This window comes from Squalius cephalus (assembly GCF_949319135.1).
Source record: "Squalius cephalus genome assembly, chromosome: 5".
Taxonomy (NCBI): domain Eukaryota; kingdom Metazoa; phylum Chordata; class Actinopteri; order Cypriniformes; family Leuciscidae; genus Squalius; species Squalius cephalus.
This window is the reverse complement of record NC_137126.1, coordinates 17,907,480-17,933,083: the sequence shown is the minus strand read 5'-3', so window position 1 is coordinate 17,933,083 and position 25,604 is coordinate 17,907,480. Positions and strand designations below refer to the sequence as shown.

General features: G+C 36.2%; 1 protein-coding gene across 1 annotated transcript; it reads right to left on the bottom strand.

Annotated features, from left to right (window-relative positions):
• Positions 1-14,471: 14,471 nt before the first annotated feature.
• ptrh1 (peptidyl-tRNA hydrolase 1 homolog) lies at positions 14,472-18,670 on the bottom strand. The gene is made up of 5 exons (XM_079871736.1): positions 18,192-18,670; positions 16,891-17,110; positions 16,022-16,121; positions 15,660-15,705; positions 14,472-15,569 (listed from the first exon to the last, which is right to left on the bottom strand). The coding sequence occupies exons 1-5, from the start codon at positions 18,375-18,377 to the stop codon at positions 15,312-15,314; spliced, it is 810 nt and encodes a 269-aa protein (XP_079727862.1). The 5' UTR covers positions 18,378-18,670; the 3' UTR covers positions 14,472-15,311.
• Between the last annotated feature and the right edge of the window lie 6,934 nt (positions 18,671-25,604).

Below are 25,604 nucleotides of genomic sequence, written 5' to 3'. Positions count from 1 at the left end.
AAACTTGTGTATTGGATCATTTTAATCCACAAGATCATTTTTCACAATGCTTTGAGCATCATTAGTATAAATTGAGCTTTTCATATATTTCCAAACCCCATATATGACCATTCCTAGTCCCTTGCTGTGTGAACGTTGAATACAGACCGAATGACACAAAGCCTCCCAGCTCCCTCTGACAGTCCTTCTCCCACCACTTACCAAAGGATATTAAATGTTTCTCAGCAGGAAATGTTAGCAGGTGTTAGGTGGTCTGTTGAAGGTCCGCGAAAGCGACACCGTGACTGTGAGCTGGACATTAAGCCCTTTGAAAACATGTTGAATTTTAGTGGATAAGCTCTTAAAGCTTTCCCTACCATTTCACCTGCAAACAAAGCACTAATACCCACTTTGATGACTTCATCTGCCCCATCCCAAAATACCAAGAGGAAGTGTAGCGACAAGGCCCTCACCTTGGGTGGCGTCAAAGGAAGGATTTTCAAACGTTGCTGGACTGTTACAAAAAGCAAGATAATAGCAGACTGACCCCCTCCCTCCTCCAAACCTCTGCTCTTAGCTTGACCCCTGTGCTCCCGTTCACACGCTCTCCAAGGCGGCTGCCCTCGCCTGGCCGCTGGCCCCTTCAATCGGACACCTCTCCATTCTGTCCCAAATCAGGTCTAAAAAGGCACGACATCACCCCCTCCGCCGGTCCCCCCTGGCCTGGCTACAATGCCCCCCCACCCCCCTCAACATCTGTGAGCACCCCTCTGTCTCCTCATTTTCTCCCTAACCACCCCATTATTGGTCGTCTTTCACTTGTAAATGTGCCCAGCCACAGCGCTGATGAGGTCAGGCCGGAGTTAGCGGCCGGCGGAGGGGTGGGACGGAGGATGGAGCGGGCCTTGTGTGGCCCAGAGATGAAAAACAATCAGCACACTGAGCAAAGTCCTTTTGAGGTGCATTCAGCTGAGACGCTCGGCTAAACCAACTTTTGCCTCTTTCTGCATCGGTTATTTGGTTTGTGTATTTGTGAGACTCAGTAGTGTCATTATTAACATTATACTTATGGTGTATTGCTTGTATGTTTCGAAGACACTCGTAATGAATTTGTAATGTACTTCTAACACAAATAAAGTACACTTTAATATCACTAATCAAGCATGTAATTAGTTTTGCTTGCGTTTACTTAAAGTATACTAAGTATATTTGAAGTTGGTCCAATGTAGTACACAAAAGTACACTAAATACTAGGGGTGTAACAATATATCGTGTCACAATATATCGCAATACAAAACTGCAACAATATGTATCGTGGATAGTGACAATATGTATTTTGTATAAGGGGGGGTCCTGATAATGCCAAATGTCTTATGTTACCAGTAAAAAGTGGCCTACATTATTTTAAATATATTTAGTCAATGACAGTTCAAGCTCAATTCGTTTAAAATAATTCAGTATTTTCATCTTCAGAATCATGAATATTTTTATTCTGGTGTTACCATTGTCCTGTGCATTGGGTTATCAGCACCAAGTCCAAGCCTTTTCATTTACACCCACAATGTAATATCAAATTTAGCATTTTAATCAACAGTACATTTTTTGTTAACCGGCTTTTACTTTATGTCTTGGAGTATCGCAATAATATTGTATCGTGAGTTCAGTATCTTGATATGTTTCGAATCGTGACATGAGGGTATCGTTACACCCCTACTAAATACACTTAAAGTTATGCTTTACTACAATTTAATTACACCTAAAATATACTTAGTACAACATTAGTTGTTTCAAAATAGCACACTTCAAGTTAACTAATCATTAACACACTACTGATAATTAGTCTGGCTGCAAGTATACTTAGCTTCTTTTTTTTTCTTCTCCAGGGCATAACTGAGGGGTGGCTCTGAAACCAATTAATCTGATCTATCTCAGTTAAACTCAACAGATAGCATAGCACATGCTAAATGTAACTTGTTTATTACGTAAATGTATGTGACCTATTATAGACCATAGGGTACGTTTACACGACAGCAATGTAGGCAACTAAAACTGGAAAAGTTTTTCCTTTGCGTTTTTCGCGTAGACAACGTTGTCAAAACGATTCCCATTCACACAGATCCGCGAAAGCGATTAAAAGCGCTGTATTATGCATGACATGCCAGGCAACTAGTTGGTGATGTCACTTTGTAAAGAAAAACTATGTGGCTTTAGACTGAACTTGTAATACGCATGTGCATGACGTCACCGTTTTCACAAATTCGCGTTTTTATAGTTTACACAGAGATAACGGTATCGTTTTCAAAAACTTGCACTTTCAATCCCCTTTTTTAAAGTTTTTAGGCCCCCAAAACGATGTTGTCATGTAAATGAATGGCCAAAATGCATAAAAAGTCATGTAAATGGCCCCTTAGTCAGGTTAGTGAAGTGATGTGAAGGAAAATAATATATATTTATTACATGGCTTGGTTGAATTCTAATGTAGAATGCGGTCTGTTATGTAAAGGTTAATGCCCGACGAGGTGTCCATTGTCAGGTATTAATGGACGACGGCGAAGTCCATTAATACCTGACAATGGACACCTCGAAGGGCATTAACACTAGAACTACCGGAATTCCATAACTACTAGAACGACCATAGCGGTCATTCTGACCGTTCATACTTTGACGTTCATATGGCCGTACTGAACGTCATTTTCGTCATGTAATATCTATTGTACATGTTAACCTTCTCTTTTCCAATGAAGCTTTTAATTCCTGTCGTCATAGCCCTTAAAACAAGCACAAAAGAAAGATTGCCCCGACAGGTGCTGCCTCTATTTGAGGAACATTTTGCATCAAAATAATATTTTTTTTCACCGCAGTCACCACGTGAATAGACACGCACAAAAGTTAGGAAACGTCAAAGCTTCATACAATTAGTACAGCCCTGTTTGTAAATAAGTTCAATAATCAATACAAAATTTAAAAATAAATGGATCTACAATGATAGGTAGCCTAATGATAAACAGGACACACAATTTTAATTCAAATGAATGTGAAAATGTACACACACAAACAGGCTAAGAAAAAAACATGAACATTAGCTAAACAAGAAAACGAACTGCTTCAGAACGATTAGTTTCAGTGAACAAAAAATATTAACGAACAAAATCAGGTTAACTGCCCATTTGAACGGCGCAAACATACCGCATCATTGACGCTTACGCACATTCCACACAGGTAAACACCGCCTTTCGCGTGCAGCTCCCACACACGTTGTGACATTTGATACATCTCCTTGGTTTTATTTTGTTTGCAGTTCCTCCAGTTGTATGGCTTTTGATTCCATGTGGTCGGAGTGAAGTTCGCTCGCCAGTCGTATGATGAAGTTCCTCTGCGAAACTTGCAATATAGCGGACTTATGATATCTATAACGCGTGCGGTCAAAATGACCGTTATGGTAGTTCTAGGTAGAAATAGTCAGAACTGTTGTGTGTTTTATGATTTTAATAAAATAACAGTGTCAGAATAAAATATACACATATTTAGGAAAAGTCAGAGTCCTACAGCCACATTTATTTTATTTTAACAAAGTTATTACATTGTAAAATTTAAAAACGGTCAAAATGACCGCCTTGGGAGTTCTAGTGTTAACCCGCTTATACCATGGTCACTTGCCAAATAACACATTTTTAAAACATTAGTTTATATTTTAATTAGTTTTACAATTGAAATCTAAAGTTTTTACAAACAATAACTTGGTTTCCCTGGTTACGCCTGACGGTTTATTTACTAGGTGTCCTCTATCACTTTTTAATGGACACCCTGCAGCCAATCAGAATCGAGTATTCACCTAGACCATGGTATAATTCTTGATAACAGACCGCTGCTAAGTATAACACACTGTTGCCATGAAAAACAGAGCGTTGCTATGGATGCAGGATTCTAACCATAGAGACGGAACGGACTATTTTCTTTAGCGGAAGCAATACAATAGTTTTTAAATAAATAAACTCCTTTTAAAATCAATATTTTGTGTCAAATTATTGATTTATTTGTTAGGTACCCATGTAATAAGCGGGATAATGGCTTCGCGTCGGGGTCCTGATCAGCCTGTCGGGGTTGTATTCGCTATAACAACCGCCTCGCTCGCTCTACATCCCTTACATAACACGAGCCTATGTGAGTTATCACACCGGCAAGACAGACTGACAGAAACGTAAAAATAAACGTGAATTTAGGCTACTTTAGTTTTGTACACATTGTCATGTTAATTATAATCAAATGCATTTTGTTTTATTGACCACAATATTATCATTGATATTTTTTGAGAAGGGCACTTTTGATTAATTTTGAAAAAAGGGCAGGGGCTCGAGCACCCAAAGCCAAGAGTCAGAATCAGACGAGAATCAGAAAGACAGAATCAGACAAGTAAATGATTCAATTAGGCTATACCTATTCATAAATACAGTCGTTTGCTAGGTTAAATGAATTAGGATTTTTGAACAAATCAGTTGAATAAAGGATTCAACTCCCTCATTAAGATGGAGACTTGCCACCACCTACTGGCAGTGTTAGTTGTATAATTTTATTTCATTTTTTTTTCAATCATTTCATATTTCTACATTAAAAAAATGTAAAACATTAATCTCTTAACATAATTTATACAATTATAATTTGCTGTGTAAATCCATACATGCCATGTCTAAACAGCCTGTGTCAATCTAAAAATGGATTTTATTGATACCGACTTCCTTTTATTTGGTCATAATCGCCATACAACCGTGTTTTTGCACTCTGATTGAATTTGTTGACTAAATTTAAGAATCTGACATAAGAGGACTGATAGCTATGACAATGAATTTAAAAATACTGTTTTCTCTTGGCTTTATTATTAGAGTCTTGATCTTTTCTCAACCGAGAGAGCACATCCTTAATTATATTGTATTATAATGGCTATTTAATAGTAGCCTACCACTAAATTTGACTGCATGTTGCATATTAATTGTTCTTGGAACCTCAAAGCATATTTTAATTTTTGTGTAATTTGTGCTACCCCATAATGATGTTTGTAGCGTACGTATAGGCCCAAACATAAACTCAAGCCCAGGGGCCCCCAGTCCCCTAAGTCCTGCCCTGATGGTGCTACCCTGGTCCCATGACTAGTTATTGCAACTTCAAAAACAATAGGCAATACACACAATACACACAATATTAAGTTGATGAAATGATCAGCATTATATGTCAACAGAACTAATTCTATCATTTTTTTTTTTTTTAAAGTTGCAAGCCTCTGCCAGCATTTTTGCTCATTTTTACAAAAGTTGAATGGCGCCCAGAATATTTTGTTGTATGAATCTCTGAATGTGCAATTTATCAAAAGAAAAAAGAGACCATCTGCTTTTAAACAAACAAACACTTGAATGTGGGTAAGTTTCATTAAAAAAAGCCAAATTTTGAGCAAAAAGCTGAGAAAATCGTGTTTTGTACGTCTGGATCTGATACAGAACGATTATCAAAACATAGATGGAGTAGATCGAGTCCATCGACACACCTTAATGCTGCATGTCCTGGTTCGACGTTTCATTCGGTAACGTTAGGCAGTTTTGATTTATATGCTGTTTAATGTTGATAATCGCGTTATTTGAAATGTGCATCTGCTACTGCTTGTTTCTGCTTCTTCACGTGTGTTTTGATGTGGAGATTCTGTACTCTTACAGAAGATGCCAAATAGCTCCCCATAGCCTACCGTAGGCTAACAGTGAAAACACGGAAAGCCGGAAAATTCCGCCAATGGCGGGGAGAGAGTTAAAAAGGTTTAATTTAATCAATAAATCGGAATAAAAATTGTAATCGTGCATTTGTTAAGTTGTGGTAATGTGTGTCCTGAATTTCTTTTTAGGGTAGGCTACCGTTTAGGGCCTACTAAACTTTTAAGATATTTCATCCTATCCCATCACTTTCTGTCATTCCGATTTCAAAAGTCAAGACATTGCTTCATATTATGCTGATTCATTGTGAGATTACTTGTGGACTGTGTCTCTTCATCTCTGTTCTCAATCAAACAATAGGGTGGTTACCGCGGCAATGGAGTCTCCAGGACAACAGGTGAACAAAGGGCGAGAGGAGGGGGAATGCTGGGAGAGGGGTGGAGGGGGCACCGGGGATGCCCTTGGCCTCTGTGTGGTCAGTGGGGGACATGGGCCTCTGGAAGATGTCTGTCCGAAATCTGTCCCTCTTTGCAAGCATGAAATGATTGATAATCCTCTAACTTACTAAGACTCTTACAGATGCTGACACTGTCACGTGACACGTCTTCCCTCTACATGATGTATGGCCTCGTTTGCTTCCATGTGAGATAGTTGCAATGATAAGTAAAATCCACTAACACAGCATAGCCTATAGCCTAGTCTTTCATATCAGCTCAGTGACTCTATTCTGCTGGGGACGTGAAGCTCGGACAGCAGTGCATGGAGAGTTAGTCTTCTATAAGACCAGTGCAGTTCATTTTTAGAGGAAATTGTTTATAATTGTGTAACCATTTAAATTAAAGTATATTAGCATTACATAGCCTAGCAGAGGAATGTGAATCATTTTAGTAGAATGCCTGAAATAAACACATTTTGAATATAGCCTACAGTAAAATTTGCCCTGAATTAGCCAAATAAACATTTAAAATGGCGCTAAAACAGGCTAATAATAATAATAGGCTAATAATAAAGGATCTTCTAAATTATGACACATATGAACAGAAGAGTCCAAGGTTCTTCGAAGTGAATTGTTATAAACAGAATTATATTATAATTCTTTAAATTATATTTAGATAATATTTTTTTTAATTTCACTTTTAAATTCAAGTAGAAAATATTGCTATGATTTATAAATTCTTTATTGTATCGTTGGATGGAACCAAATCCTTTTTTTTATGTGGTTTAAATCTAAGACAACTATTTAAATTATGATACCATTAAATAATTAGGCTACCGTATAAACTCGCCTTTAAATAAATTCCAGCATAATTAACCTAATATATGTAGGCTAGAAAAAAAATATTAAAAGGTCTAATGCAAATGGATAACTATGTATTCGTTTAATGCTGCTCGTGCTGATTTCAAAAAGATCAAAAGATCTGACCTGTGTGTAAAACTAATCTTGTTTAATCCTATTGGATTAACATGCCATTTCTTTGTTATCCTAAAGTCTGTAGCAGACACCTCAAATGTGACAAAATCGTAAAATCCTGTCAGATCATTTTAAACGAGTAAAAAATATCACAAATGAAAGCTTTATTAAAGTTAATCGACAGACCATTTAACTTAAAATTCATTTGATAAACATTTTTCGTTCTGCTTTACTAAACAACAATGCAGGCAAAATCTGTTTTCGTGATATACAAATGTGGATTTATTTTATTACAGGCTATTACTTAAAAACATCTGATAGTGCTGAATTTACATTATTTTAGGTTATGGTAATGTACCAAATCAAATAAAAACAAACCAACATCTGATGATGTGAAATAAAACCATAGCTATAATAAAACAATAAATCTTATACATGCAGTGTTTACGTTCAAGATGAACTATTTTCTATTGTTAATTCAAAACATTACCAACACATAACGAAAAATACAACAAATGCAATCTTGGTTATTAAAATTAGGCATTAGACATTTAGACAAAGTCAGCTAATCTGTTTTCTTCAACACTTGCATTTTAAATAATCGTTAGAGTTCTTCGTTATTTAAAATAAAATACGCATGAATCCCAACAGAGCTGATGATCAGAGCTGATTGGAGACGCGTGGGAGCCTCCAGCAACAGATGTCCAGGCACAATTCTCGACTGATCGCTTGACATTTCACAAGAATTGCGTTTGGACAATCAACTGCTTGAGCTCATATTTCCACAAACAGCACAACTGTGTGAATATTTACTGTAGGATCCATGCGTTTGGGTCCTCGTGTGTTTTCTGCTCCTCAGTGGAAAAAGGCCTTCAAGCACATTGTTTTTTTTTTTTTTTTTTTCTTTCTTTACATAATTCAGGCGTGCTGCCTTTCATTATATCGGCTGTATTTCACAAATTCCTTGGCAGTGAAATTACATCCTAATATTTGTTCGGTCCACTTTTCGTTATCTACAGAAATGCCACAATAGCACGAGACGAAATTGACACTCAAAATCCTACTGTCCGTCTTAAGCCTGTAATGTTGCTTTAAGACTCTAATGTTGTTATTTTACCCAAAAAAATAATAGCATATTTCCACAGACCTTTTTTTGGGGGGGTGGGTTATTAAAATTATAACCGCAAAATAAGACCGTGTCTTAGCCTACCGGGTAAATAAGGCTCAGATTAACCAAACGAATCAAAGATTTTATCAATTAATTCGTTCAAGTGCAATAAATAAATGACCAATTGTAACACACAAAAATCTAAATTTCCCTCTGAAATGCTCGAGGAATGTGCTGGCGGAGCTTCTCTGTCGATGCGGTCGGTGATCTTTAGGAGGCTCAGGCTGTGCTGCACCATCACGATACACTTTCTTCAGAAGGCACTGAGGCAGCGATTCGCCATGTCTGCACCTGTGAGATGTTTCTGATCAAGTATGGAAGACCAAAAACGAGCAAAAAAAAAGGAGAAACCTCCTGATGTGCGTCAAATTCCTCCAGAGGTGTCGTTCCGCGGCGCTGAGTCTCCAACTTCAATGCGCAGAATAAAATAAAGTTCTTTAGCGTGTTCAAGACGCGATGCGCGTGACCCTCGCAATGTATGTTAGTCAAAAGGCACGAGTTCATTTATACATTAGCTTTTTATCACTCCCGTCCAGAGGACTGTTGTAAAATAACGACCCACACACACTGGCAGCGTTTCTGGCTAAAGGATGCGTTGAGGCTCGCGTGACAACTGCGCAGCTTTCTAAATAAACGGCGAGGGCGAGAGTGGGGTCGGTGGCCGCTTGGTACGAGATTTGAATAACACACCAGTGAGTGATAAATGGCCATTGTGGTGAGAAAGGGGATGAGTATCCACTGTCTCAATCGGCGTACTGACCAGCAGCTGCGCTGGGACCAGAAACCTCTTAAAGAAACAACACTCCATTTTTTGGCCATTGCAATTACAATCCAACAGTGTCTACAGTGCCATTACGCTTTGTGTCCTCGATGACGTTTCCTATCTCTCAAAAGCTACTCGTGCAAGGGATTACCTGGCACTTTACCACAAAGGAATCGTTCATTAACACTTCATAAGTAAAGTGTTTTTTAACAGGCACATAATACAGTGTTTATGTAAACACTGAAGTAGCCTATAGCCTAGTCAAATATGAATTGCATGTAAAAATTAGAACCTTCATAATAATGCTTTCATTTATATAACGTGTTACTAAAGCCTTTTTTCTACTTTAATTTAAAACGTATTGGAGAGATGAGGGTTATTAGGGTCACTTTCCCCCATTTTTTTGTATAGGAACATAAAATCCTGACTACAAAAATGCCATTGAACATTTACATCGTTATTGCTCAGAAAAAAAAAAAAAAATACAGTTCATTGAACACATGTTGTAACAATGTAAATAGGGTAAACATTTACAATGTAAACTGCCACTAAGCAGCATATTAGGCTTTAAAGCAAAATTGAAACAGTAAAACAATTAACACAACATTTTTAAATGAAAAAGAAAACTTTTTTGGCCAAAAAATATTCTTGTGATTAGTAAATTGTGTTAATTTATGATTTTTTTTTTTTTTTTTTTTTAAAGACACAATTCACAAAAAATATATATTTAGAAATTGAGAAATCTAGAGAAAATACTCTTTTAATGACTTTTAGTTACTGAGATATAGTTTAGGCATTGTGTATTGGGTGGTATTACTTTAAATATTTTTGTAAAACAGGGAAGACCCCCTATGAGGCTCAGAACATTACCCTGAATAAATTTGCACTTTTGTATTAGCTGTGTCCAGCCGTGCCAGTAACCTCTGACCTTAGCTATTGTTAGTGCTAAGAGTGGACCAAGCAATCCTGACCATTCAGATGAGCTGGGAATGGTCCATTGTAAAGGATTGCTCAGGGAAAGCCTATTTGTCAATGTAGCTGGAATGTTGAAAATCTGCCACAAGTGATATTGTCTTTGAAGTATTTTTCAATAGTTCTCTAATGCTGTGGTATTGATGGAACTCTTTGTAGTCCTCTAGGATGGACGCTCCACATCTGTCAGAAATCTCAGCACAGCACTGATTCAGATCACTGATTATTAACATTTTATCCTTCTGTCCGTATTTCTTTTTTTAATCAGTTATGGTGTTAATTACGAGTTCATGACTTAAAGCCGACAAGCAAAGAGCTGGCAGAAAGACATTAAACCGGCTCCTGCAATATTCATTGTTGTACATATTAGAGTTGCATTGATTGTGTTTTGTCGATTCAGTGTTCATTCAGCATTTGTTAATTCAGTGACGAAACAAGTGATTCTCTCTTAGACCTTCAAAACACTTGTTCATGTCAGAGCAATAAAATGCTCCATTTTAACAATGGAATTCATTCACAACTTTCTTTATTGTATTTATATGACCTGATGAAATTATTTATATATAATTATTCTATTATTTTTTAGAATTCTTTTTTATACAGCATTTTTTCAAACTCTTATTATTTTACATTGAGTTTCAAAATATTGTAGCACACTTTTTGTTCTAATGTTGCTTTAATGACAGTTCTAATTGTTCTAATAATGATTTAAACTCCACATGTTTGTGTCAGATCTGATCATTTTCTCCAGCATGATTTAAGATGATCCAAAGAGCATCTTGGGGTTCAATGGAAGAACATCTGAACGCCCGTATAAAGTCGCATGATTCAATTCAACTCAATTCACATTTATATAGCCCTTTTAACAATACATAAAGTTTCAAAGCACCTTTACAGAAAAATTCATGCTTCTACATTACATTTTAGAGTAATATCAGAGGTGACTGAGTGATGTCCATATGTCAGAAATGTACAGTTGTAAGATAGCTAATATCATATAATAGTTTAGGCAGAAACAATGATCCCATTAATGCAATTACTACAAGTTGTGATCATAATGATTATATAGAAAATGTGTCAGTGGTGCATGTTGATTCAGAGTTGGAGTTATCTGAAGTCCTCACTCAAAAAATGAATTTTTGCCTCTTGTTAAATCCAATTAATTAAAATAAGCAAAAGTAACACGATTGTTTAATATTTTGTCACAACTTAATTTCATTGTGTTCAATCAACCTAATATATTTAAAACTGAAGTTTACTTAATTAATTTGTGTGAAAACTACATGAATCATTTTTGTTGACAACTAAGTGGGCAGTGGCTCTGTAGTTCCCAGCATGCTTTGCAAGGGACTGCATTAGGAATTTAGGGATTAAAGTGTTATTTTATGTGTTTTTCTGTAAATGGAAAGATGTTGTTATAGTTAATGTTAGTGTTTAATATTCAGTTATGTTAGAAACTTAGAGGACTTTCTGTAATGTTTTTGAATTTTGTGGTTACCATTATGCAGGAGAGTGGCGACTGTGTTTAGTTTAGGGCTGTGGGCACTCAGCTTATACTTTAAACCTCACTCATAGACTTACATAAGTAATATTCAATATTAAAAAGAGGTTTTAATTAAATTGAACACTAGTATCTATCATTGGAAATAATTGTAAAGTCAAATCAGCTAAAATTATAATGTTGGTGATTTTAGACCGAGCAAAGATTATTTGTAGTTAACCTGACAAAACTAGCAGGAATGACAAATGAATTTAAGTTCATAACAAGATTACAACAAATAATTTCCAACAAATTAGATTTTGTTGGAAAAATGTAATTCATTTTCGTGGAAAAGTTTTCCTTAATTTAATCAAGTTCGTTCAACAGCTTATTTTTTTGAGTGCTCGCAGGGTTTGGCGTCATCTCATCTCTTCACATGTGTTATAAATCTTCATAAGAGGCTGGAATCAAACTGGAGCTGGCGTACTCTTATGGGCATCCCAAGGTAGAAGCAGAAAAGCAAATGGAAAATAATTAGCGTAGCTGCTGTTCATAACAATTTAAGCAAAAGATAATCATGTGCATTTCTTCTGATATAACCAGAGTACAAGCTTATAGGGTGTATTATGTGAGTCATTGGCTAAAGAGATACGTATTTAAGCTAGATTTAAACTGGGACAGTGTCTGAGCTTCAAACATTATCAGGAAGGCTAGAGTTTAGGAGCCAAATACAAAAACACTCTCAATTTAGTGGACTTTTGATTGGAACTTGATATGGAACTTAATAGATAACCAGTGTAGAAATTATAAAATTGGGGTTATATGATCATACACTATTCTGGTAAGAATTCTAGCAGCTGTATTTTGGATTAACTGTAGTTTTATTGAGGATCAGGACAACCCCCTAATAATGCATGACAGTAATCCAGTCTAGAGGTCCTAAATAGATAGCTTTTCTGCATCAGTATCAGATAACGTTCTGTAAGGTATGTTTCTGAGCTGGAACAAAGCTGTTTGAAAGTTTCTAAAATAACACCCAGGGGCCGTATGTATAAAGCCACTCAGAGTACAATTTTAGTCTTAAGTCTGTAAAAATTCTAAGAATGACATCATTTTACTCTCATTCCTAAACTTAAGAATAAGTGTGATTCATAAAGGTTCCTAAGTGTCAAGACTTGGTCTCAGCTCCTAAATTATTTAAAAGTGCTGGAGAGGTCTCCTAACCTTAAGAGTAAAAAGATGGTAGCAGAGAGGAGGGGGCCACACACTTTTCAACTGAAATATGATGTACTGGAGTTAAATGATGGATACAAGTTTGATCATCAAGGAATTCTTTTTGTAACTAGCCTTTAAGCCATTTTATAGCAATAAAATGAAATGAAAGTAAGAATACATTTTTGTCGACTAGAAGAATGCAGCAGTGCACCGGTGATGACTTGAGCTCATTATCATTTCACAGTATCAGGGTCTGAAACAGCACTATTGTGACACTGACAACACCAAACATACAGTAGTGTTCAAAAGTGATGTGCAGAGGGTTTTTTATTTTATTTTTGTAAAAATTTTTACATTACATTATATATTTTAAATATTTTAAAATATGAGGTAAGAACAAAACACTAAACTTGGTGAAGATATTTATCTGACAAAATTGTTTCAATTCAAGTCACCTATATTTCTACAGTGCTTTTTACAATACAGATTGTTTCACAGCAGATTTACATTGATTACAGGAAAATAATGCAACAAAGTTAGTTTTGGCTGTACAGCAGCACTAGAAGAAAATAGTGTCATTGTCCAACTTAAGTAGGTTCAGTGTTGATTCATTTCCATTGTAAAAATCATTAGTTATATATTTATAAAAAACAGTGATGTCATCGTCCAGCCCAGTTCAGTTCTCAAATAATAGTCTCAATGCAGGCAGATCAATAATATTGTTAAATATAAAGTGACAAAAAAGGGCAAACTACAGCTACAGATTTTAGGAAAAGTAAAACGCTCACAGGAGGGAAAAAAACCATACATTGTCAACATAGTCATATATTAATATTTTATTGTCTACTTGTGTTCATAATTTTTTTGTATGACAGCCTGGCTAAAAATGATGTCTGTACAAATTGGAATGTTTGTGTTATCACAAATAAACATTTGACTCCAGGCACAACTACACAGTATTAAAAATGTGTTCATTTTTGTAAGCGTATTATTTAAATAAAGGGTGAATCTGACAATTTTCCTTTGCCTCACCTTTCCACAGGGGATTCCACAGCATCAATACTAATTTGTGATAATTTTACACAATGCAGAGCAATTTAAAAATTTTTTTTTTAAATATTAAAGTTTCAGTGTCTTAATTAAATTATTTTATTTTAATACATTAAATGATTGGTGTCATGCTACAGTGACCTCACCCTTGCAGGCTTCACTATTGGCTGATTCAGTGGTTGAGGGCGGCCATTTTGGGTTGACATCATTGTAGTCCTTAGTTCACAGCACTTAAGTCCCACTTCAGTCAGCACTTAAGAATCAGTCTTATACTTTACTGAAAGTTACTTTTAGCTGCTTTATAAAAGTCTCCTACTCTTAGAAAAGTCCTACTCTTTACTAAGTATTTTCTGACACTTAAGTCAAGGCTTAAGACTATTCTTAAGAGCATTTCTTAGAAGTTTTATACATACGGCCCCAGGTCTTTAACTAGAGGATGAAGTAACAGTAGATCCTTCTAGATGCAAATTGTATAATAATAGGTTCTGTGTACAGGTTTTTGGTCCAATAAGTAATACCTCAGTCTTATCAGAATTTAATAGAAGAAAATTACTGGTCATCCAATTTTATCTTTAACACACTCTGTCAACTTGGATAATTTAGAGATGTCATCTGGTTGTGATGAAATATAAAACTAAACAGTGGAAACTGATTCCAAGTCTTCTAATAATATTACCAAGAGGCAGCATGTATATTGGAAATAGCAGAGGACCTGAAACAGACCCTTGCAGCACACTATAATTGGATCAATGACATAATTTATTTGTGACCTATAATCTGAAATATTTCTTTTACATCACTTTCTAATTTTTTTTTTTTTACATCATGTTTATTTAAAAAATTTGAACACTTTTTTGCAGTATACATTTATTAAGTTACACAGTTCTCTGAATGTCAGAAATGTTTAAAGTTTGTTAACCTATAGCTGAACATAGTAATGGGCAAAAACGCCACAATACAGTGAAATGAACACATTTAAAATCACCCAGTAACATGTAATGATACTATTAAGATTATCTTGACGATGAAGTCGTGTCATCTGGGTTTTAAATCAGGGGTTTCCAAGCTGTTCTTTCACATCAACACCTATGAATAAAGTTATTTATCTGATAAACATGCTGATATATTTGAAGTACTGTTAACCTTTCAAAAATATATTGAATTCTTCTTTACATGTTCAAAAATTTCTGTTGTTTATTTTCTCATGCTTATGTTTTAATCAACCTTTTGACATGTAATTTTTTATTTATTTATTTAAAACAGCATTGGCATTTCTATTTCAGTGCCATGAACCTTCCGCAGTTCCCTCAGGAACCTCTAGGGGTTTGCAAACCCCAATTTTGGAAAATCCTGTTATAGAAACTACAAAAGAGCATGTAATGCAGGCTGCTGTATCCTAATAAGTCTACTGGACTTTAAAATATGGCAGACACAGTGAATTCTAACAAAGCTGAACTCCTTCAGAACAGAGTAATCAAAATTACTATATGTACTGATGTCAGTTTTGGTTTTGCCCTCCATGTCCTTAGCTTTGCTGGGGATCTAACCATGGCATCATAACCAAACTGAGCTCCTGTAACAGGTCAGTTCTGTTTGTGCTCTTCTGTGGTGTCCTGAGGCGGTGAAAGCGTCCTTGCTTTATTGCGTGACGCTCTCCTTCCCTCTGCTGGAGAAGTCTGGGGTTGCGAGTCTGTGAGAAATGTCAGCAGAACATCTACACTCTGCTTCATGACAGAGTCTAAAACATGTTGTTCCTCTTGTGAAAAACGTCCCAAAACGTAACGGTCGACAGGCGTTTTGCCTGACGGTCGCCCAATACCAATGCGCAACCGTGGCATCACCTGCGGACACAATCAGCGTGGGTTATAATGAACTTGTACAGCAAGTCACTATATTTAATGTTTTGCTCTATGAAATATTTGCTAACTTACATCAGTATGAAGGCAGTCCACACATGATCTCACACCATTGTGACCCCTGAGAGGAAGAGACATGATCCAGTGACCAATGAAGTCAAGTCAAGTCAAGTCAACTTTATTTATATAGCGCTTTTCACAATGCAGATTGTATCAAAGCAGCTTCACAGTATTAAATAAAATAGTACATCAGTGTTTGTTTCTAGTGTAAAACGTCCACGTTTGGTAATGCTGATCAATAGTATTGTTGATTGATTGATTAAATTAAGTATCCCCAACTGAGCAAGCCAAAGGCAACAGTGGCAAGGAACCGAAGTCAATATAACATATTAGAGAGAAACTTAAACCAATGTTATCAAAACAAATTTTTCACTCACCTTGCACTTCCGCCGTGTTTAATGCCGAACTTCCCAAGCGGTTTGTCAAGCTCATCGTGAATCAAGAGAATATGTTCAGGCGGAATTGAGAATTTGCTGGCTGGAAAAACAAAAAAATAAAATAAAGAAGAAATAAATTCAGATTTTCATTGATGGAAACAAGGGTGGGTGATATGACCAAAATCTTATTTTGATAATGAAATACATCACAATATATTTGTTATAACTTAAAATAAGAACAAAGATTTATTAGACAAATTCAATTTAAATAAAGTAATTTTAAAGTTTAAATAAGTATAAATAAAGTAAGTTTAAATAAAGTATACAAATACAATACAAATTAAATATAGCCTAGTATAGTTTTTCAGGTACAGTAGGTTTATTTAAGTAATAGTAAAGACATTGAATAAAAAGGTAATATTATATTACACTATTAATATTATAATAAATCAAAGACTGCATAGTCTTTATACTATGAATTGATTATGAACTGGTTATTATTTTTAAAGATACAAATGTTATTCAGTCAAGAGCAGTGAATGATTTTCTCTTTGTCTTTTGTTGTTTGATTAACATTAATGACACAGGTATATTAGGCTGCTGTCACTTTAAGACCTCATGCTCGGATCTAATATAACGATCCACATCTGATTTTCACCCAACTGTTCACGTGTATGTGAATAATCCACCCGATGGGCATTTTGACAGTAAAATGAGTTTGTATTTGACCATTCAAGCACAATAAGCTGCAAAAGAGAACCGAATTTGGGATCGCACAATATATGTTGTCGTACCGCCCAGCCCAAGATTCCTGTAATCATCCACCTGAGGTGAGTTATTCTTTTATAGGATAATACAATGCATCTCACCTGCTTTTGCCACACTCACACCATTGATGTTCATGAGCAACTTGGGTCGAAGAAGAACCAACTGGATGTCTTGAAGGTGTGTTACAAAAACCTCTCCTGAGACTTGTCGGTCAGATCTCCAGCTGTCTGGCGTTCCCAAACGTTCTGATAGCGTTGTAAGCACAGCCATACCAACACTATGTCGAGAGCCATTCATGCCAGGGTTTCCCAGCCCGACAACCTGAAACACAACAAAAAATGTACAAAGTGATTCAGTCATAGGTTTATAAAGGTCCTGATTAAACTAGTACATAGGTTTTAATATTTAATAGACACCTCGGCTGTTATTAGTAAGCCTTATCTCATTAGTTAATTCCGTTTTTACTTGCCATATAGAACAATTAGTCAGAATGGCCACTTTATAGCTTAATTTAATTTAGTGATGCACGATATATCGACCACCATATCAGTATCAGACGAAATATGTTCATTTTTAATGTTATCGTTATCGGCCCGATAAGAAAATTTGGCCGATATATTAAAGCTGATAAATAATGAATTATTTCCTTCAGCTGAGACACTTCAGATGCGCACTGTTCAACATGATGGTTTTGAATAACTTCAAATATGACTGAAATCACTTCAGTGTAACATGTGCAGCGCAAGTCTGTCATATCGGCTACATAAAATTATCATGAGAACATTATAATTGTGTGTTTGGGACATGGATTTTACTGGTGAGACTTTTGTTTTTGTAATCAGGCTCTCAAAAATTATAGAAAAATTTGGATTTAGATTTATCAGCTAATATATCGGTTATCGACTTTCAAGCATAAAGAATTAGCGGTTATCGGTATCGGCCAACATTTTTATATCGGTTCATCCCTAATTTAAATTTAAAAATACTAAATGACTAAACGCTACTTGTAATACATATACATATACACACATATATATATATATATATATATATACACACATATACTATCAACAAATGAAATACACACTAGTGTTAAATAAATGGGTTATTGAAGTAGATAGAAATTGATATTTGTTACTGTAGATACTTGTCACTATTGGGAAAGAGACTATTAGCAAAGAAAAAATTACTAGTTTGTAACGAGTACTTGTAACCAACTGATAAGTACTTTAAGAACAGCAGTAAAACTAGTGGTGTTGAAAAAAAAACCAGAGAGGATTAATAAACAGTAACTACAAATAAGACACTGGTAACTTTAGTATCTATTTTTGAGAAAAAACGGTTTGTCACAACCTATAATAATTATAATAATGCCAAATAAAAGACTTCTTCGATAACGTACCATTTTCCTTCTGTTACAGTCAACTGCCGCTTGGCCATTCATCATCTTCGGCGATGGCAGCGCGCTCGTGCTCATCAACACTCGGTTAATCAACTTCGTTATCATCCGCATTATGAGAGCCATTGGCAGTTTGAAAGCTTGAGTCACAGCCGTCCAGACTTTGCCTCGAACTGTGGTGTTACTCATTATGAGTCATGGTAAGTTTAAAGTTTACCAAACCGGTCTATAACACAGTTTCGATGCGACTTTCATCAGACACATCTCGATTGCTGGTGAACGTAAATATTACGGATATAATCGTGACTCCAAAACATAGCAACTACACCTTATATAAAAGCATAATCGGTAGGACATATGAATTGATTAGAAGACGCTTTGTTTGCGATTCATTCACGTGGATCAGAGGTCTTTACCGACATGGATCCACCATAGACTGTGAAAAATAGGGATCCACACGTTCTGCTGTCAACGTGCATTGCAAGATTGCCAGATTTCAACTGTAAAATCCCCCCTAACGGAGCAAACCATCAGGGTGACCTCCGGCGAAGTATAACATTTATCTCGGTCCGTCCCAGAACTACTTGACATATGTGAAACTGAAATGATGAAGCTGGGATAACAGTCTGTGTTTTGAACAGTTTAGTAAATTAATGCGTACATTTTTATACGTGTATTTTCTATATTTGGCAACGCGAGGTTGTCTGACCTCAGAGAAGCGAAGGAGTTTATTAGTCCTCACAGCCCCACAGCGCCACCTATCGTGATGGTGGAGAGTAACCTTTGGCAGTGCTCACTCAGACAGTGCCATGTGGAGAGATGGAAAAAACAGTATCAGAGACACATCTCCAAACACGTTCAAAGTTTGGGAAAAAGAAAACTTAACCCCATAAAGCCTACATTATCAAAAGGCTTCTAAATTAACAGCATGATCAAAACTTAGCTGAAAAACCTGTTGTACTACACAATCTATTAAATGCCCTTTGTCCTCTGATTGATAGTTTAGATTGATAAAAAACTTAACAATAAATTCTACTTGGGTTAGGGTTAGGGTTAGGGTTACCTAACCTAACCCTAACCCTATATTGTGTTACCTAACCTAACCCTAACCCTCTTTAATATTGTGTTATAACCTAACCCTAACCCTACTTTAATATTGTGTTATAACCTAACCCTAACCCTACTTTAATATTGTGTTTATAGGCTATAATGCAAAGACATTCATGCATTTTTAGGTGGGTTTATTTGGCCATAGCCTGCAGGCATCCATTGCGACTTGCTATCTGCTATTCTAATGGCTTAGTCAAATCTCAAATGGCAAGAAATAGAGAGTGTCCCTTATTTACACCATCCCTGCTGTAACTGGAAACATAAGCACAAGCCTTTATGGATGGATATGTTCAGATCTGCCTTTTTCGTTAAGTCAGTAACACGTTATGATAAGGTTTCATTTGTTGACATTATAACTTACAATACTTTAAAGCATTTATAACAAAGGTACACTAACCTTTTTTTTTTTTAACAAAGATTAAAAAGTTACATAATGAGCGAGTACATCATGAATCCATCTTCCAAATCGTGTTTATAGTGAATATTTCAGGCCTAACGAGTCCCTACCATTCAAGAACTCATTTACAATAATTGATGTAACTGATGAGAAAAATGAGATTCTGAATAGACTGTTTATTAAGCATTAAGACAAGTGTTAACTGTTCAGTGTGCAATCATGTGTTCGCATTTATCATAATCAATAACCATTGTGTTGCTTTAAATATGTTTTACGTTTTTATCAAATAGCTATACTTGGTAAATGTTTTGGTAACACTTTACAATAAGATTCATTAGTTAACGTTATAGTTAATGTATTGACTTACATGGACTAACCATGAGCAATACATGTGTTATTTGTTAATATTTGTTAACGTTAGTTATTAAAAATACGTTAACAAGATTTTAATAAAGTATTAGTAAATGTTGAAATTAACATTAACAAAGATTAATAAATGCTCTTAGCTTGTGAAATTGACAGATGAAATCAGGAGGTTTTTATCATAACTGCTTTTAGCAACCCCTAGGACACCACCAGATGATAAACTGAAAATTGTAAAATCAGATTATTATCTGATACCTGTCTAACTAAATTCCAAACCATAACAATGGGGAACGTATTTAAATGCAAAGCAATAACAAGAATTAAAACGGGGTTTAGATAAACTAGAAAAATATCTTTATTTTGAAAGGAACCATGGAACACACTTTTCAACCAGCAATATGCAAACAACGTTTCTGAACAGATTTTCACAGCATGCAACATACAAAAGAGACTTTCAGTTTCACATGAACAAGAAAGTGTGAGAGAGAGTCCATTGGTTTACATCCTGCTCGTCTTCGAAGCGTTTCTCCGAGGGCAGTATTGGCGCGTGTGCGCCCAGTCTCCGGTGGCCGCGCAGAAAGGACACACATAACTCCGCAGGATCGGGCAAAGGATCCGTCCGTCACGGGCTTTCAGTCTATGGCTCATGTACACCTCCTCGCTCTCTCCGTTTTTTAGGCAGAAGCCGCAGGTGTCACGCCGGTGGTCCCGGCTGGAGAAGGAGAAAGTAGTGCTGGAGGCGCTGCTGGATGAGCCGGTGCTCAGGAATCGCTCCCCGGGGGTCACACGCGCAGTCACGGCTTGCCTTTCCTCGCGATGCTCCTCCAGCAGCTGCGACAGAGTCTTGCGGAGATCCATGTAGTCCCGCCACATGAGGAAACACCCGTCAGCTGCGGGGAGGGTGTTCTCGCGATCGGTGAGAGAGGAGGGCTGCATCATGTCCAGTGTTCAGTCAGGTGTGTGTCACCCATGACCCCTGATCAGTATTTATAGGGGAATCGTCTATAGACTCCAGACAGGAATGTCTGGTCTGTCTGGGGCTCTGATCACCTGTCCAATTTTCGTGACCTCTGGAAGGCTTGCTTGACCGAGGTCCTCACAAGGTCACTGGTTCAAGCTCGCGCTTTGGTTTATTGTGTTGTATCAATTAGCGGCACGTGCCAGACTGAGTGCACGCGCCTCTGTCTGCTTTCTGTGAACATTTAAACATTGTAACATTTTCAGGGTCGTGCACAGGATGTTTGGGGCGCAGGTGCTTAAGTTAGAAAAAAAGGTCAGTCTTCTCATTAAAAAAAAAAAAAAAAACACATAAAAAAATGTAGTTAGGCATACATACTTTTAAATTAGACTACTTTCATATTATTTATTTAAATAAATAAACGGCATTTTGTTGGCATTATGCTGGAATTGATATATTGTGCATTACTGACAGAAATCACAATTTCTTTTATTATAGGCTATATGCATTTACGCTGCAATTACAGTTGCAGGAATAATGTTATGAAATTAGTGTTTTAAATGTAAAATTATTAATATAGAAATATGAAATAAAAAAAATGAAATAACACTTTTCTGCATATATTTTTAGATGAAACTGAAACCTCCAGCAATGTACAGCATACCGATTATTCACAATAATCTTAATGTAATTACATGTTAAATTAAGTGTTAAATGTCCAAATATTTCAGTGAGTCTATAAAAATAATTGGTAACCCTTTTTAACATGAACTAACAAAACTGAACAAAACATTTGTTACATTGTTTATTAATTTTTGTTAATGTTAGTTCATTCATCAACGGAGATGCACAGGGGCTCAGGTGTGACTTTCGCTGCGTCCGAAATTCAGTAAGGCAAAGTACATCGATGCTATTATCTGTGACTATTTCATTTACAATAACCGCCTTAGGTGTGAGTGATCTAATGTTTAGAAGACCTAGCTTTAGAAATTGTTTTTGTTCACTAATAGTGAGATTTTCTGTTTTAATAACAATTCGATTTTTCCTAGATCCTGCAGTAGATTTATTATTTGATCTCACTGACACTAAACGAGGAATAGACACAGTTGCAATGTTCTACACTAGTGTTTATATCAAATAAATTGGTGCAGCAGAGACTGTAATTTGGACTTTTGGTTACTAGTCAAACTAGTAAAAACACCACATAGACATAAACAACATTTAAAAGCTTGATTTTCACCACATAGGGACTTTGCAGACGTTGCAGAGTTGGACGGTAGGAAACTGTACCAAAAGCACATAGGACACCTGTATTTCTCTGTTTCTTTTGGAGAAATTCAATCAAAGACGAAAGACTGAGTGAATGACAATACAGTTGTTCAATGGTTTCAGCCATTTTATATTTATATTATATCCAAAATTGTGAATATAACTTCAAACACTGACTCAAATAACTCATTTTGAAAACTGAAACTCAAATTTATGTGAAGGGAATCATATGTGAATTTATGAAATAATTTGAATGAATTCATTTATATTCCATGATTATTTCCAGAGTGAATTTATTATTCGAAAGGTGAATTCAGAGTATCTCTGTATTAACTTAGTTTGTATTTACTTCTACAGAGTATACTGAAAGAAATAAGAGAATAATACGGGAAGATACCATGTAAGGGAAGAATCAAGGCTTAATACTTTTTATAGATTATATATTATATATTCAGTTGAACTTTTGAATCTGCAGCATATTGCTTTAAGTTACACTATAGGGCTGTCGCAATAACCGCAATATTGTAATACCGACCGCAATGTTCATGTTTTTTCATAAGGCCCTTCTTGTTTTATACTTCATACATGTGTATTGAATGTTAGATAAATTAATAATAACAAGGTATTATTAACAAGAGTGTAGAAGAATATATATTTAACTGCCAATTGACCTTTCGCCGGCCCCTCCCCCAAAACGGCCATTGTCCAATCACACATCATAGCAACCGTTACTATGTGAGCAGGTCCGACAAGCATTGACTCCAAGCAAGATGGTGAAGCGGTGCGCCCACGTTGTTTGTAAATCGGACACTAGAGATTGTCTGGAGGAGTTGTGTTCTTTCCATTCCCAAAGCCGAAAACACAACGTGAGCGGTGCCTACAATGGATAAAACAGTGTGGACGGCCCCACTCCCAGTTAAATGTGTCGAACATTACGAAGCATAAATACGTCTGCTGGCTGTGGTATCGATGGCTACTTAAAGTTGTTTTTTTTTTTTTTTTTTTTTTTTTTTCTGATCTGAAAAACTATCCTATCTGTAACTCAAAAAACATAATATTGTCTGAACCGCGAGTTTTATGATCCGTTGCCCCACTAATAAATATTATGGTCTGAACCGCGATTTTTGTGATCTGTTGTCCCCCTAATAAATATTATGGTAAGTGCATTATGAAAGACAATCAATGAAAGTTATTTAGATGCAAATTAAGGCTATGTCTGGTTAAACAGTTATTGTGTGATTTCGTTTATTGTGCTTTGTCAACTTGAAGCATGAATTTGAGAAAGAAAATCATTTTTGGAAGAAAATGCACCACATACTTTAGCTAAAAGATTGTAAAAGCTTTCAGTTCACCCTGCCTGATTGTAGTTGAAAAGTCAAATTAAGCTTGATTAATGATATACTGTGACTGATAAAATAAACTACAGCATCGAGAATATAACGTTAACTCATGTGTTTTGCAGCGGTAACGTTAGTCATAGTGTTATGCGAAAAAACACACATAAGAAATTGTTGCTGACAGCACTTTTATTTTCAGAGACAGTTTTTTCTTTCACACAAAAACACAACAGTAAGTGTCTTTCAATGCTTTTTAAACACTTGTTTCCTTGTTCTTTGTCATAATCACAAATGATGTGTATGAACACCGGTAACGTTAAGCATTAGCCTCGATAGAGACGTAGATAGTTGTCGTGTCTCCTTCATTGCGTATTTTTATATTTTGAATATATCCCTCCACTGCATACTGTAACCCTTTTTGCCTCAATCTGGAGGATATCGCGGAAGTATTGCTCCAAAAAAGGTCACTGACACGCACGGATATACCTCTTCCCGTCATGGCAATCTGTCGCGCTGGTCGTGTTTGACCATTTGTTTGTCGGACGTAGCAACAGTAACTAAGGGGGGCGGGGCTCGGCGAAAGGTCAATTGGCTCTTTTTTTAACTTAAGACTGTGTTTGTGATTTATACATAGGCTCCGTAGATTTGCACTAAACAAGCCTAAACAGACAGCGAGCTATTGAGAGAGAGAGACATCGACTGAGCGTGTGCTGTTACTGTCTTTCTTCAAGTCAAGTCATAAATTTGTGAGAAAAAAAAATATCCGAAGACGAAAGTGTTACATTTTGTTAAAGTGTTAAAATTCAACTCTCAGACTAAAATAACTGAACACACATTGACCCTTTAGAGCAGGGGTGGGGAACGCTGATCCTGGAGGGCCACTGTCCTGCAGAGTTTAGTTCTAATCAAACACACTTGAACAAGCTAATCAATGTCTTCAGGATAGGTTAGGGTAACCCTAACCCTAACCCTACAATCAGGGGAGTTTTTTTTTCAGGGTTGGAGCTAAACTCTGCAGGACAGCGGCCCTCCAGGATCAATGTTCCCCAGCCCTGCTTTAGAGGGACCTGCTATCATGCTGGAAAGTACACCATCATAGTCACACTACAGCGATACTGCAATTTGATTCCAATATTTTAATGTAGAGCTCTTGCCATCTGTGTGAAACTCAGAAGTGAACCAGGAGACTCTGTGTATTTTCAGCAGGATTCTTCACTGAGAACATGCTGCAGTCATCAAGTCTAACTGAGGTACATAGCTTTATACATTTTAGGTGGCATTGCTTAGAGATAGAGTCAAAGCACCTGGAAGACGACCTTAATGCAAATGAAGTATGCAGACTCCAGCATTATACCAGTCCTAATCCAATCAGCATAACTATTCAAAGAACGGGGCAGGGGTACCAAAAGTAATTTAAAACAAAAGATGATTTACCTTAAATGCTAAATACAATGTACTTCCCCTTAGTTTTCCCCTTAGTGATGTTCTGTCAGGACGGATCAGCAGATTCTTAAAAGTGTAATCCCATACATCACAGGAATAATGCAACAATATGTGCTGGTACTTTGTCACAATAAACAGTTTAATTTAAACTGTACAAAGCACAATTATATATTTGTAAATGACCTACATGATCTTAATAAAATTCAGAATAAAAATAAAAACATAATTCTAAATCAAAACTCTATTATTTTGCTGTCTTTAACGCACCAATCAATCAAATGTCTATAGCGGTAAAGCGACAGCAAGAATAGTTAACTCACTGGTAGTCTATTACTTTTCAAACTAATAACAAGAATGACCCTTCAGACTAAAAATTTGAATCCAAACACAAGAGGGGAGCAGACATAGACAGTGGGAGCAGATTATCATTAACTTATCAGTGCGAAAACCTATAGGGATGTGTTTATATGCTTTTGACTACTTTGTAATTTATTGTCCATTCAATTGTTCAAATTTGGGGGAAAAATGGGAAACAA

What these genes read in the sequence shown, in the direction of transcription:
- ptrh1 (XM_079871736.1), bottom strand. Translation starts at nt 18,377, where the DNA reads ATGAGTAACACCACAGTTCGAGGCAAAGTCTGGACGGCTGTGACTCAA. An exon ending in TGTGAGTGTGGCAAAAGCAG is followed by an intron (nt 16,122 to 16,890) that starts GTGAGATGCATT and finishes TTGTTTTTCCAG; the next exon opens with CCAGCAAATTCTCAATTCCG. An exon ending in AAACACGGCGGAAGTGCAAG is followed by an intron (nt 15,706 to 16,021) that starts GTGAGTGAAAAA and finishes TCTTCCTCTCAG; the next exon opens with GGGTCACAATGGTGTGAGAT.